The sequence below is a fragment of the Mytilus galloprovincialis genome, chromosome 3 (assembly GCF_965363235.1).
Source record: "Mytilus galloprovincialis chromosome 3, xbMytGall1.hap1.1, whole genome shotgun sequence".
NCBI lineage: Eukaryota > Metazoa > Mollusca > Bivalvia > Mytilida > Mytilidae > Mytilus > Mytilus galloprovincialis.
Genome location: NC_134840.1, coordinates 9702224 through 9718929, shown reverse-complemented (window position 1 = coordinate 9718929; position 16706 = coordinate 9702224). Strand labels below are relative to the sequence as shown.

Here is a 16706-nt window from a genome sequence, read left to right as displayed (position 1 = left end):
AAAATGTAATCACGTGACATGGAATAATTCAGTTAATTTTCATTTAATTGCAAGGAAGGACGAATAACCCTAAAAATTTACACCAGCGGTGAATAACCCTATTATTCACCGGTGAATAACCTTTGGGGTTTGTTTATTTGTACTTGAGTTACCTCCAATGCAAATGACGTCACAGACGTAAATAAACAAAATGGCAGCGTTCAACATTGGAAGCCCATCGAGAGACGAGGGAATATGGCATTGGAGATAAATAGAGCTGAGAGTGCCAGCAGCCGATGATATCTCTTATAAACGGTCCTTTTCACACCAATTATATTTTACAAATAAGATTCTACTTTTGTTGTAAATTCGAGAAAATCGAACACAAATGCATTTTCAAACGTCAGTCTGTGTTATGATAATATGTTAAAAATATAGACTAGTAATATAACTGTAAGTGTTCGAAATGCCCTTCCACTGTTAGTTCGGTATAATAAAACAATTGTGGCCCTTAGATTCAATGAATATCCAATATTGTCAACCCTCAAAAGTTATTTCACTTCGGGCTGCGCCCCCTCAATGAAATAACCTCGTGTTGACAATTTTGGATATTCACTTCTTCAACGGGCCATAATTGTATAATGTTCTCAATATAACATTTGGTTTACACCTCTCTATTTTCTTACTGTATACCTAACTCTTTATCAATTTGTAATTTAATATTGTTGTTTGGTTGCTGACTCATCAAGACATATACTTCATACCTGCCTTTTTTACACACATGATTTCAAAGTGTAAATAACAAATGTTTTCACAACTTGTCTAAATAGGTGTTGAAATGTACAACTTGATTACTCTTGTTTTTATTAAAACTTACTTCAAGTTATTCAAATTATAAGTTAACATGTCAAATCTTTCATGACAAATAATGTTAATACAAAATAACATAATAATATATATGATTATGTACTCCTTTGATATTTCAGTTGTTTTTATATGAGTTCAAGAAATTCCAGGATCTTCAACTGTTTGTTAAAAGGAACATTGAATTTGTGAGTAATATCTTCAATTGATTAGTACATTTTTTATGCCCCACCTACGATAGTAGAGGGGCATTATGTTTTCTGGTCTGTGCCTCCGTTCGTCCGTCCGTCCATCTGTGCCTCCGTTCGTCCGTCCGGTTAAAGTTTTTGGTCGAGGTAGTTTTTGATGAAGCTGAAGTCCAATCAACTTGAAACTTAATACACATGTTCCCCATGATATGATCTTTCTAATTTTAATGCCAAATTATAGTTTTGACCCCAATTTCATGGTCCACTGAACATAGAAAATGATAGTGCAAAGTTCAGGTTAAAGTTTTTGGTCAAGGTAGTTTTTGATGAAGTTAAAGTTACATCAACTTGAAACTTAGTACACATGTTCCCTATGATATGATCTTTCTAATTTTAATTCCAAATTAAAGATTTGACCCCAATTTCACGGTCCACTGAACATAGAAAATGATAGTGGGAGTGGGGCATCTGTGTACTATGGACACATTCTTGTTTTAATTTTAAAATAAAGACCATTTATAGTCAAATTGAATACAGTGATGCCCTATTTGTTGTTAATTACTCTAGACAATTCTGTTTAAAGTTATAGATCTTAGTTTATTGTAGGGTCAATAGAAATGTTGAAGATGTATATTATTTAACTTTAATTTTCCTCAAAATTTCTGGAGTATCCTTGTTCATCTGTCATTTGAAATGTGTTTTGGAAACAAATGTTTTTTTGCAACAACTGGTGTATTCATTGCTTGATTGGATTGAAATTTAACTGCATATAAAAGATGGTGGAAGAGGAGTGGTCTATAACTTTTTGGAGACAAAGGGTGCAATCAACAGTTTTTTCTATGACGTCACATTTTGAGGGACCATGCATAAGTGACCCATAGTGGTGGACTGATTAATAAAGATACTTGTATAAAACTAGATATCATTGGAATCAGAATGTTCTCTAGTTTATAATGAAATAAAAATAATGTGTACTTTTAATATATTAAAAATATTCCATCCAATGAACATGGGGAAAAAAAGGTCTAATTTGAACATAAAAAACTTGAAACCAGGTCATGTGCACACCCATGAAGACATGATCCATGCACATTTTACATAATCAAAACTGTATGAAATTTGTAGGTTTTTACTTGGCCTTTCAAAAAAATCTTGTTTCAGGGTACGGTCTCCTGCTCTGAAAAGAGCTACAGTGGCTGCAAATAAGTTTTCAATTTTCACTGCCAAAAAAGAGGATGTTTACAGTGTTGCCTCCCCTCAAAACATGTAAAGTTAATATAATTTTTAAAATTATTTCAATCATTCAACCTGTTTTAATTGAAAGCTTATTATCTAATTTTTGCAATCAAATACAAAAACATGATACTTTTTCACCAATTGAGTAAATAAACAGGGGTTTTCCTCCATGGTTATTTTTAGTCGGGGAATAACCCCTAGTTTTTTTTATACAAAACTGTTTATAGCACCCAAAGTAAAGGGTCACTGTTACCAAAAATAGAAAAAAGGAGGAAAAAGTAAATTCAGATACTTGTAGATCATGGTCAATGTTATTAAAGCAGATGATTTACTTTAAGTTGGTTTCAAGGGTACAATTCTTGACAGATTTTTTTAAAACTTATACACGGGCTCCTTGGAGCCTTTAGTGTCTTTTTGGGCTGCTTGTTTGTTATCTATATCAACCACACTTGCATTAAAATGCATTAGTATTTAGAAAAATATTATCTATTTTTCAGTTCCAGACAGAAGGGAGTAATGGATGTATATTATTTCTTTATAGTTTAGCTCTGTCTAGAACTATCTACAAGTAAGTCTGTAAATGTTAGTACTAAAAACATAAGTATTCTGCATGCATATATAAAAGAATAATACAGTTGGCTAAATGTATAACAAAAATATATTGATAAATGTCATGACTCAGTTTGACTAGCATGAGCACTTTCATAGCTTAATGATAACCAAAGCTGATGTTATAGAGTAAACTGAGCTTATACATTTGGAAAATGGCAACACTGACCAGTAGTGAAGATTAGAAATTACGTCAGTATCAGTATGTCTTTAAGATTTTCATTACCTCATACCTGTGGTGAAAGAGAGATAACTTGATTTGTATACCCAAATGAGAGATTTGAACATTCCAATTGAACTGCTATCATTAGCTGTTTTTTTAGCTGTTAACATTTGTTTAACAGTCTTTCAGCTGTTCTTAACAATCCATTTAATAACATGTTGAAGAACTGCCTTATTACACCATTTCTTAGCATTCATCTAAGCAGTTTGGATATTTTTTAAAACTGCTGTGAATTTGTGAATCCTAATAAACTGCTTTCCTCTTTTACTTGGGGATTCTCCTGAATATTCTGTATTTACTCTAATGTATTTGTACAGACCTATAATTTTAACCTTTTACAGAATTAAAGAAGATATACAGTTTACAGAAGAGAGTAAAGACAAACTATTGACAGACAATGAGGAGTGTTCACAAGCTCTTATCAACTTGTTACTGACCGGACAGGCGGTCAAACATCTACACAATGGAAATATGGTGTATAATCAGTTTGGTAAAATGCTGGTATGTCCCTTAACATTAACCACATATGTCATTTTTGTGGAGCCTGTGACTTTTGTCACAGAAAGCTCGACATAGGTATAGTGATCCCGCTACAGCGGCGGTGTTAGCTTACTTCTTAAAAGCTTTATCTTTTAGAAGGTGGAAGACCTGGATGCTTCATACTTTGTATATGGATGCCTCATGTTACGAAGTTTCAGTCAGTCAGATGTCCAATGTCCTTGACCTTATTTTCATGGTTCAGTGACTACTTGAAAAAAAAGTTAATGTTTTTATACGACCGCAAAATTTGAAAAATTTTTCGTCGTATATTGCTATCACGTTGGCGTCGTCGTCTTCGTCGTCGTCGTCGTCCGAATACTTTTAGTTTTCGCACTCTAACTTTAGTAAAAGGGAATGGAAATCTATGAAATTTTAACACAAGGTTTATGACCACAAAAGGAAGGTTGGTATTGATTTTGGGAGTTTTGGTCCCAACATTTTAGGAATTAGGGGCCAAAAAGGGCCCAAATAAGCATTTTCTTGGTTTTCGCACTATAACTTTAGTTTAAGTTAATAGAAATCTATGAAATTTTGACACAAGGTTTATGACCACAAAAGAACGGTTGGGATTGATTTTGGGAGTTTTGGTTTCAACAGTTTAGGAATTAGGGGCCAAAAAAGGGCCCAAATAAGCATTATTCTTGGTTTTCGCACAATAACTTTAGTTTAAGTAAATAGAAATCAATGAAATTTAAACACAATGTTAATGACTACAAAAGGAAGGTTGGTATTGATTTTGGGAGTTTAGGTCCCAACAGTTTAGGAATTAGGGGCCAAAAAGGGACCCAAATAAGCATTTTTCTTGGTTTTCGCACCATAACGTTAGTATAAGTAAATAGAAATCTATGAAATTTAAACACAAGGTTTATGACCATAAAAGGAAGTTGGTATTGATTTTGGGAGTTTTGGTCCCAACAGAATAAGGGGCCCAAAGGGTCCAAAATTAAACTTTGTTTGATTTCATCAAAATTGAATAATTGGGGTTCTTTGATATGCCGAATCTAACTGTCATGACTGTGTATGTAGATTCTTAACTTTTGGTCCCGTTTTCAAATTGGTCTACATTAAGGTCCAAAGGGTCCAACATTAAACTTAGTTTGATTTTGACAAAAAATGAATCAGTTAGGTTCTTTGATATGCTGAATCTAAAAATGTACTTAGATTCTTGATTATTGGCCCAGTTTTCAAGTTGGTCCAAATCGGGGTCCAAAATTAAACTTTGTTTGATTTCATCAAAAATTGAATAAATGGGGTTCTTTGATACTGTGAAAGTACTTTAATTCGTGGGTATCAATTTTCGTGGTTTGAGCAATATTTACATGTTCGTGGGTTTTTAAATTCGTGGATTTTAGTTTTCTAAAAAAAAAAAAAAAATTGAAAAATTGAAGCCTTTAGAAACGAGGTTTACAAATAGTCTAGATTGAAGGAAATTGCAAAGTAAACATTGACCCGTGTAAATCGTAGTGATAACACTAATTAACCCATGATAAAGTGATCAACAGATTAAAGACCATCAAAGGTGTTAATTAGGCCATTAACATGTCACCTAAAGAAAACAGTAACATAAACAAATGCTATGAATTGCCAAATAATTCTTAGCAAAATCAAGACTGGCATAATTTTTTTTATTTCTTATATGTACGAGAACTATGAGGATATAAAATGAACACTTTATCATACTAGCATATCAATACCGGAAATCTGACTTTCATTGATCAAAAACAAAAGTTGTACATTTTAGGTTATTAAAGATTAAATGGGTATAATCCTGCATGCGGTTGTAGTTCTGTGACTGCTATTAAAGTATTTTCAGAGTTGGTGCTATTCAATATCTTCTCTTAGACTAGATCATACATGTCATATCAGTAGTCAAACCTACCGATTGGGATCTTTCCAGGTCTTGATTTAGACAATGGTTATTTTATTTCGTTGGACACTTAAATTCGTGGATAAAGTCATCCACGAAAACCACGAAAATTGGTACCCCACGAATAAAAGTACTTTCACAGTATACCAAATCTAACTGTGTATGTAGATTCTTCATTTTTGGTCCTGTTTTCAAATTGGTCTACACTAAAGTCCAAAGGGTCCAAAATTAAACTTAGTCTGATTTTAACAAAAATTGAAATCTTGGGATTCTTTGATATGCTGAATCCAAAAATGTACTTGGATTTTTTATTATGGGCCCAGTTTTCAAGTTGGTCCAAATTAGGATCTAAAATTATTATATTAAGTATTGTGCAATAGCAAGTCTTTTCAATTGCACAGTATTGCGCAATGGCAAGAAATATCTAATTGCACAATATTGTGAAATAGCAAATTTTTTTTTAATTAGAGTTATCTTTCTTTGTCCAGAATAGTAAGCAAGAAATATCTCATTGCAAAATATTGTGCAATAGCAAGATTTTTTTTTAATTGGAGTTATCTTTCTTTGTCCAGAATCAACTTAAATCTTTGTTACATACAATATACAATGTATATTCACTTTTTACTACCAACTGATAAATTAAAATAATCTTTACCATTCAGTGATAACAAGCAGTTTTTTTTACATCTTAATATTTTATGATGTATTTAAATGAGTAGTTATTGTTGCAAACTCCATTAGAAATTTTAATTGAGATTAGTTTTGGAATAAGGGAAAGGGGGATGTGATTAAAAAAATTGGGTTCAATTTTTCTCATTTGAAATTTCATAAATAAAAAAGAAAATTTCTTCAAACATTTTTTTGAGAGGATTAATATTCAACAGCATAGTGAATTGCTCTAAGAGAAAACAAAAATTTTAAGTTCATTAGAACACATTCATTCTGTGTCAGAAACCTATGATGTGTCAACTATTTAATCACAATCCAAATTTAGAGCTGAATCCAGCTTGAATGTTGTGTCCATACTTGCCCCAACCGTTCAGGGTTCAACCTCTGCGGTCGTATAAAGCTACGCCCTGCGGAGCATCTGGTTTGTAATGTTAAATTCTCTCTTTTTATAAGTAACAGGATAACTATATTTGGTATGTGCGTACCTTGCAAGGTCCTCATGCCCATCAGACAGTTTTCACTTGACCTCGACCTCATTTCATGGATCAGTGAACAAGGTTAAGTTTTGGTGGTCAAGTCCATATCTCAGATACTATAAGCAATAGGTCTAGTATATTCGGTGTATGGAAGCACTGTAAGGTGTACATTTCCAACTGGCAGGTGCCATCTGACCTTGACCTCATTTTCATGTTTCAGTGGTTAAAGTTAAGTTTTTGTGTTTTGGTCTATTTTTTCTTATACTGTATGCAATAGGTCTACTATATTTGGTGTATGGAATGATTGTAAGGTGTACATGCCTTGCTGGCAGGTGTCATCAGACCTTGACCTTATCTTCATGGTTCAGTGGTCAAAGTTAAGTTTTTGAGTTTTGGTCTTTTTTTATAATACTATATGCAATAGGTCAACTATATTTAGTGTATGGACATATTTTATGATCTACATGTCCGTCACACAGGTTTTATTTGACCTTGACCTCATTTTCAAGGTTTATTCCTCAGTGTTAAGTTTTGTGTTTTGGTCTTTGTTTTATCTTAAAATATAAGCAATAGATCAACTATATTTGTAGTATGGAAGAATTGTTAGCTGTAAATGCCTGCCTAGCATAGTTCATCTGACCTTGACCTCATTTTCATGGTTCATTGATCAATGTTTAGTTTTCTTAGTAAATGTTAAGTTTATGTGACAGTTCTAATAAACCTTTATTTTTGGGACTATCAACATAATATCAATGATTAGTAAAGAAGGCGAGACATTTCAGTGTGTGCACCCTTGTTTATACACAAGGTCAACAAATGTCATTGTTTATACACGTAGGTCACATATGTCATTATGTATACACACAAAGTGAACACATATCATCATTTATACACAGTTAACATATGACATTAATACACACAGTTAACCAATGATATCTATACACAAAGTCAACTTTTATCATTTGTTTTTTTTTTCTTCTCACAATTACACAAAGATCACATATTTCAATGTTTATACACACTTATTACAGCAATACAATTTTCATTCTAACTTGGTTTAAAATATATTTATGCAAATAATTTCCAACAAAACTGAAAAAAAGTGTTTATGAAAAGTTCAAAAGGAAAAAGTGTAAATTATAAGAAAGTTATATCTTACTGCTTTCTTAGAGATAAAGAAAAAAAACTAAATCAAAACTTTCAATAGAACTTTTTGTCACTTATATAAATTAATACTTTTTATTGTACAGGATTTAACAGTGAGTAATTTTGCCTACAATCAAAGCTTATAGGAAGTTATATTTACTAATTACTTTCTATCTTACTTATGATAAGACATGGGTGTTATTTTTCTTTCGTCCTAAACCCCATATAAGTTTTGAATAGTATAAATTGTTCTGGTTTGTTAGTAAATAATATGCACCAGCACTAATATCTTACTTTTACTGTTTATGTATGAAGTACATTATTTTCAACCTGATTTCACATTTACAAACTATTCCTCTCCTAATTATGACAAACAGCTAACATTCCAGTCAGCTTAACCAGTAAAATACTGTAGTCCTAAAAAAACTCTTTTCTCTAGAACCATGAACTCTATTATTGGCCATTCTAATTACAGAACTTTTCAGCATTATTTTTGTCGAGCCTGCAACCTTTGTTGCAGAAAGCTCGACATAGGGATAGTGATCCGGCGGCGGCGGCGGCGGCGGTGTTAGCTCACTTCTTAAAAGCTATATATTTTAGAAGATGGAAGACATGGATGCTTCATATATTGTATATAGATGCCTCATGTTACGAAGTTTCCGTCAGTCACATGTCCATTGTCCTTGACCTCATTTTCATGGTTCAGTGACCACTTGAAAAAAAAGTTCAGATTTTTTGTAATGTTAAATTCTCTCTTACTGTAAGTAATAGGCTAACTATATTTAGTATGTGCGTACCTTGCAAGGTCCTCATGCCCGTCAGACAGATTTCACTTGACCTCGACCTCATTTCATGGATCAGTGAACAAGGTTAAGTTTTGGTGGTCAAGTCCATATCTCAGATACTATAACCAATAGGTCTAGTATATTTGGTGTATGGAAGGACTGTAAGGTGTACATGTCCTACTGGCAGGTGTCATCTGACCTTGACCTCATTTTCATGGTTCAGTGGTTATAGTTAAGTTTTTGTGTTTTGGTCTGTTTTTCTCATACTTTATGCAATAGGTTTACTATATTTGTTGTATGGAATGATTGTAAGGTGTACATGTCTAGCGGGCAGATGTCATCTGACCTTGACCTCATTTTCATGGTTCAGTGGTTATAGTTAAGTTTTTGTGTTTTGGTCTGTTTTTCTCATACTTTATGCAATAGGTTTACTATATTTGTTGTATGGAATGATTGTAAGGTGTACATGTCTAGCGGGCAGATGTCATCTGACCTTGACCTCATTTTCATGGTTCAGTGGTTATAGTTAAGTTTTTGTGTTTTGGTCTGTTTTTCTCATACTTTATGCAATAGGTTTACTATATTTGTTGTATGGAATGATTGTAAGGTGTACATGTCTAGCGGGCAGATGTCATCTGACCTTGACCTCATTTTCATGGTTCAGTTGTCAAAGTTAAGTTTTTGAGTTTTGGTCTTTTTATCTTATACTATATTTCATAGGTCAACTATATTTGGTGTATGGAAATATTTTATGATCTATATGTCAGTCGTGCAGGTTTTATTTGACCTTGACCTGGTTTTCACGGTTCATTGCTCTGTGTTAAGTTTTTGTGTTTTGGTCTAGTTTCTTAAACTATAAGCAATAGGTCAACTATATTTGTTGTATGGAAGCATTGTTAGCTGTACATGTCTGCCTGGCATATGGTTCAACTGACCTTGACCTCATTTCATGGTTCATGTTAAGTTTATGTGACAGTCGTAATAAAGCTTTATATTTAGGAGTATCAACATAATATCAATGATTAGTAAAGAAGGCGAGACATTTCAGTGTGTGCACTCTTGTTATGCAGTTAAGCTGCATTATGCGAGCACCCTAGATTTGTGTTCTACCCAATAAATGCTGAAATACTTGCTCGTAGATTTATCCAAAAGTTTTAAAGTTACACATAGGAAGTAGTGCTTATCAAGAATCCTTGTGTAGTTCGTTATGACTTGTGCTTTTAGCTAAGATGTCAAAGAACAATTGTATGAAATATTTAATCGCCGAAAATCTCTTAAGGATGTACACCTCTGAGGAGCCAAAAATTTCTAGAATTAAAATTTTTTTTTTAACCAGAATTTTGGGTTTATAAGACTGTATCAAAATAATTAGTGAAGAAAAAAACATATGGTGGTGCACTTCTTTTTTTGCTACGGCCCTTTGAAAATGCCCACTTTTGATGATTTTCCCATTTTTCATCGATTTTTACCCATTTTTGGGCTATTATCACAGTTCCACAATTAAACTTTTTTTCATACTTTCTATAAAGATGAAGTGGACCAATCTGAATAAAATTTACTTAAAAAAACTATAGGTAGGTGTTAATATAAGAAAGTTTTATCATATGTTGATGCTTTTTTTGTGTAAAATTTACCATGCTGTCAATTTTGTATTTTTGTGATTTTTCTCAGTTTTAAGAACAAAATGCATATTATTTCAACTTTTTTGTTATAAATAATTGAAAAAATACATATCTAAGAAATTTGAAAAGACCAAAATGGTATGGGATGTACATGATTCTTGTAAAATCATTTTTTGTATCCCTAACCCATTTTCTCAAAATTTTGGCTAAAAATACTGACTTGATTGGTCGTAAAATTTGAAAACTGGATTACTCAAAAACCTTACATTGTAAATACACAATTTTTTCACAGAGTTATGTTTGATTATAATATTTTAAAAATTCATTGATATTTTTCACTTGTATCACATGTTTTGGAAATAATTCAAGAACGAGATTTCAACGAGACTGAACGAGACTGAAAAGTCAGAAGAATACATCCTTAAGACAAGCAGTTTAGATTTCCCAAATGGCAAAAGTCGTAGGAATATTGTTTGTCATCAATACGTAGTACAACTACGTCAGTAGTCTATTATATAATAAGTTCAACTGTTCATGCTGTTGCCGCAATTTCAAATTAGAAAAAGAAATTTACATAGCTTTTCAATTTGGAGGCAGGTGTGCAAATTAACGGTGGTCCGAGATCCGCGACTTTCTACTTTTGCAAGCAGAATTTGACTAGGATAGTTGGTTTCTAGCTACGCCCGACGTAGTCACCTTCCACTTGAAAGAAAATAAGAAATTACTTTGCAAACCTTTTCACCATGTTCACCAAAGTCTCCAATTAAACGAGCTAAAAACTTATTTTTATCACTATTATTCATGACAGCGATGTTCATTTTGTTCAACCGCTAGCTTTATACAGAAAATCGCCGACAAATATTGTATAAATTCGAGTAAAATCGTATCTGATTGACAAAAATGTGTAAACACATAACAATGGTGGCCGTGAAGACAAAATTTTACAATATCGGATCCGAATCCGGGGTAATTCCAGGTTTGGCGATCAATTACAAAATAAATCCAAGCAGGTGAAAAAATACATCTATGCATGGTAAATGAATATAAACACTAGAATTGTAAACCAAAAGATATAAGTAAAAGAAAGAAAAAGCAGAAAAATATTTTATTCAGAAACTCAAAATTACTTTTTGACAAATATTAATTTAAAAATCCAATACAACGTGACAGCTGGCAACAGTATATCTAACAATATACATGTTCATGGTCACAGTCTAAATTTTCTTTATCAGTAATAAATGATGATAATGCATGTGAGATGCTTTTAAAGTGTAAACATATTACTGCAATTTCGAAGGGTTATTTGTTTTTCTCAATTTTGAAGGGTCAATTAAAGTAGCTGAAAGTTTCTTTCTCTATTTTCACAAGTAATGCAACTATATTATATATACCTTAATGTAAGTAAATCATATGATATATAGGTGGCATTCTTTGGGCCACTCTACCCCCTCCTGTTTGATAACTTCGAAACGGTGGAGCTCCCCACCCCTAAACCATATGAGGGGCAGATCCAGGATTTTAGGTTAGGAGTGGCGCAAACTTAAATTTTCGCTGAGCAGAGCGAGGCTAAAAAAAATTTGAGGTAAAATTATCGGAATATTCTTCATTAAGCTGAGAACAACCCATGCTTTGCAAATTTAAGAGGGGTGCAAGCCCGCAACCCTCCCCCCGTCTGAATCTGCCCCTGCATATATTCAAGTATAGGACAATATAATAAATAAAAAATGAAATATAGGGGGAGTCCCTGGAGTTACCCCACCCCCTCCTGTTTGAGAACTTGGAAATGATTGAGATCCACACCCCTTAACCATATATATTCATGTTTGTGACAATATGAAAAATCAAATGAAATATAGGAAGAGTGGCTGGGGGTCACCGAATCCCTCCTGTTTTAGAATTAAAAAATGGTCGAGATCCCCACCCCTAAACCATATATATTCATGTATGGGACAATATAACAAATCAGATGAAATATAGGGGGAGTCCCTTGGTCACCCCACCCCCTCCTGTTGAATTTGAAACCCGTTGAGATCGCCACCCCTTAACCATATATATTCATGTACGGGACAATATAACAAATCAAATGAAAAATAGGGGAAGTCCCTGTGGTCATCCCAACCTTCCTGTTTGAGAACTTGGAAACGGTCGAGATCCCAACTCCAAAACAATATATATTCATGTATGGACCAATATAACTAATTAAATGAAATATAGGGGGAGTCACCCTACCCTTCCTGTTTGAGAACTTGGAAACCAATGAGATGCCCACCCCTAAACCATATATATTCATGTATGGGACAATATAACAAATAAAATGAAATGTAGGGGAAGTCCCTAGGGTCACCCTACCCCCAGTGGCAGATCCAGAAATTTTCATAAGTGGGGGCCCACTGACTGACCTAAGAGGGGCCTGCTCCAGTCACACTTCAGTGATTCCCTATATAAGCAACCAATTTTTTCCCCAAAAAAAAGGGGGTCCGGGCCTCTGCCCCCCCTAAATCCTCTGCCTACCCCTACCTGTTAGAGAACTTGAAAACCGTTGAGATCCCCACCCCTAAATTATATATATTCATATGTATGGGACAAAATAACAAATCATTTACATTTAATATTTGCAGGTCAGTCAGACCTTACCTTTGATCCCTGTTGTAGTGAACATTTGTCTGATTCGTGTCTCATAACTTTTGTACTATAGAACACAAACTCAGTTTTCTTTCCAGGGAAACCAGTTCATTCATACTTTTACATGTTCATACTAAGTCAACTTAAACTTCTAGCAGTCAAATAAAACCAAGGTTAACTACCAAGTAGAACAACTGCAATCATTGGGAACTTGTACCACTGCAGACTCACCATAAGTTTTCATAATTACGGTTGCCTTAGCTTTTGGTTAACTGCCTTCAGCAGTTACAGCGCTTTGATTACTTTTATGGAAAGATAATTCTAAATTTGAAAATTTAATGATGAATCTTCAGGTAAACAGTATGTTTACTAAAAGTGATTCATGGATCTTAGCCAACATAAATCTTGATATAACTCTTATCAAATATCATCTTGTGTAATAGACTAAATGCGCCATTTTGCTTATGATTTACCAGTATCTTAGGTGATCAGAGTTATCTTTCTTTAAAACCAAAACTCTGCATATTTTCAATGAACAAAGCAATTGAAGCAGAGTTTCTGAGAATGTGATTACCTCTACACTGGAAATATAATTGTTAGTGTGTGCTGTGTACTCTTTTACTTTCGTGTACCAATTTAAGTGGTTTGAGCCAATATGTAAAATATATTACCCTACCTGGGAATTCTTCATTTTCTGGGGTAGTAAAAACTCTACCCCTTTTCCTGGGTACCCATATTGGGAGACCTAATGTTAATCAATGTTAAATACACTTGAAATATTTGCCACTGAACCTTAGGTAAGCAAGAGTCAGTTATCTTACTTTATTTGGTATACAACAAGTTAAATGATACTTTGAATGTTTAGATAGATTATGAAATGAGATATGTCAATTTTGAATATAAGAGGAATTTAATTTACAACTTGAACCACATTAGCTTGTTGGTATTGCTTTGGTTATTGTTTCGGTACAGTTCTTTAACGGTGTCTTTGACAATCTTCTATACCACATGTACATTCTTCAATAGAGCTTCAGCACCAATTAATTCTCTTGGTGGTTGTTTGGGTACAGTGCTTTAAAAGGTTCCTAGAAGTAAAATCTTATATAGCACTTGTACATGCTTAAATAGAGCTTAAGCACCAATTAATGTTCTAAGTGGTTATTTCTGTACAATGCATTAAAGGGTTCTTTAACATAATCTTCTATACACATATACATGCTTCAATAGAGCACTAATTAATTCTCTTAAGGTGGTACTCAACACTTTCACTAAAATAAATTTGGCTCGTTTAATTTTCATAAAATTTTGACAAAGTATTTACCTTGACCCTTTAACAAAAATATAAAAATTTCAAAAATTTTGAACCAACCATTTTGTCAGAAAAATTACACTGGTTATATAGTAGTTTGACAAACACCAATTTTGATCATTGTGAAGCTTATTATTCCCTTAACAACACAATGTAATTAAAACGTTAAGCTGATTTTACAGAGTTATCTCCCTGTAGTGTTAGGTACCACCTTAAAGCTTTCTTATAGCTATTTCAATTTCTTAATGGACAGGTGTATCATATTGGTGAAATCATTAGAATGTCTTACTTAAAATTCTCTTTAAATTGCAATTATAGCTTATTATTATCATTCATCAGGATGATAACTCTAGAATATCAGTTTTGAACACAGTTGGATAAAAAGCTGTAACGTTGTTTATTTTAGTTCTACCAGGGTGGATATATTTTTATATTATTTATAGAGTGAATGCCCCATATTTGCGGCATAATTCGTTCATTTCCACTTTCATCCGACCTACATTCGAATATTTGGAACTTTTTATGTAGGTTTCAGAAATTTTACTATATGAAAAATAATGTTTGATAAAGGAATTATCTTCAAAACATTGGTTAATTGTTCTAAAAATGAATGTAAACTCAAGAGGAAATCAAGTTGTTCGTGTATCATCCTCATATCCTGGTGTATTATAAAAACGAAAGTTTGTAATAAAATGATTAAGCTTAAGATATCATTCCTATATGATTTTTCTCACAAATATTTACTTTTAGACTTGGCATGATTGCCATATAAATCTTACATAATAGCTAAAAAATGTTTAAAAACACCTGCATATTTCTTTATATGTGTGAATAACCTTAGAAATGAGGTAAAGAGGAATATCAACCATTCAAACATTACAAACAGTCTTCACCATCTATTTATGCAAGTCCTTGGTAAAGGCACACAATGGAGTAGGTTCGGTTAGGTCCTTAAATGGCCCCCCTTTTTAATTAAAATTTCAAATTAGAATTTATTGACCAATATCACAATGAATCATAACTAATACAGTGACTAGATAGGAAAAAGGCATTTTTGTGATAGTTTATGTTCCTGCGTTTTATTTATGACGTCACAAATACTACTTATTTTAATTTTCTACGCAAAAGTCAATAAAAATGGGTAAATTTCCACCGATAATTGGACAGGAAACATAGAGTGCATACGTTGACAACAAAGATCTTTTACAATACTGTTTGTAAAGTAATTTTACATGTGTACCTTGAATATTTAGTTTGTCGACGTGTGCGCTCCATGTTTCCTGGTCCTAAATTTTGTTGAAATTTGGCCCATCTTGACCTATTTTGGATGTAAAAATCAACGCTTTAGAATAAAACTTTAACAAAAATAGTTGTATTTAACTTTCTCACATGTCTTAAAATCAACTTAAAACATTTTTCATCTTGTGGCATTGAACTTTATAATCGGGGCGGGGCCATTTATGGGCCTTACCGAACTTACTCCTTTAAAGAAGAAATAGCAAAACAGTGAAAATGTGTCCATGGCGAAAAGGTGCCACCCACTCTATATCTATATTGAATACATTAGATTTTTTTATGTACTATAAAGTCCTGATTGTTTATTCTCATTGAATAAAAATGATGAGTTGAATATAGTTGTTGCTTTGTTTATTCAACAATCCAAATGTGCTCAAAGGGTTCAAAAATAATGTTTTATTATACCCCCGCTTTAAAAAAGGGGGGGTATACTGTTTTATTATACCCCCGCTTTAAAAAAGGGGGGGTATACTGTTTTACCTCTGTCTGTCCGTATGTCCGTCAGTCCGTCCATCAGTCCGTCAGTCCGTCCGTCAGTCAGTCCGTCCCATGACACTTTCGTTACATTTTTCTCAGGAACTACACATCCACCCTTTCTGTAATTTGGTATCAACATTTATATATGTCAGCCATACCGTGTGATGCGTTTTCAGATTCATCACTTGACAACTTCCTGTTTACCGAACACTTGTCTGATTTTACACATGATAGCCAAGTTGAAAATTTTCGTCACATTTTTCTCAGGAACTACAATACAAGGATTTCTGAAATTTGGTTTCAGGATTTATATAAGTCAGCTATACCGTGTCCGTCCGTCCATCAGTCCGTCAGTCCGTCCGTCAGTCAGTCCGTCCCATGAAACTTTCGTCACATTTTTCTCAGGAACTACACATCCACCCTTTCTGTAATTTGGTATCAACATTTATATATGTCAGCCATACCGTGTGATGCGTTTTCAGATTCATCACTTGACAACTTCCTGTTTACCGAACACTTGTCTGATTTTACACATGATAGCCAAGTTGAAAATTTTCGTCACATTTTTCTCAGGAACTACAATACAAGGATTTCTGAAATTTGGTTTCAGGATTTATATAAGTCAGCTATACCGTGTGATGCGTTTTCAGATTCATCACTCGACAACTTCCTGTTAACCGAACACTTGTATCATTTTACACATGATAACCAAGTTAAAAATTTTCGTCACATTTTTCTCAGGAACTACAATACAAGGATTTCTGAAATTTGGTTTCAGGATTTATATAAGTCAGCTAT

The 16706-nt window shown here is 33.3% G+C and overlaps 1 protein-coding gene across 2 annotated transcripts in view; it reads left to right on the top strand.

Annotated features, from left to right (window-relative positions):
- The window catches only part of LOC143067156 (inactive ubiquitin carboxyl-terminal hydrolase MINDY-4B-like), a 43512-nt gene that overhangs the window by 20958 nt on the left and 5848 nt on the right, over window positions 1-16706 (top strand). For both annotated transcript variants that reach the window (XM_076240216.1, XM_076240215.1), the window contains 3 exons: window positions 966-1031; window positions 2765-2835; window positions 3441-3600. In XM_076240216.1, the coding sequence (XP_076096331.1) occupies window positions 966-1031; window positions 2765-2835; window positions 3441-3600 (297 nt within the window). The remainder of the gene's footprint in view (window positions 1-965; window positions 1032-2764; window positions 2836-3440; window positions 3601-16706) is intronic.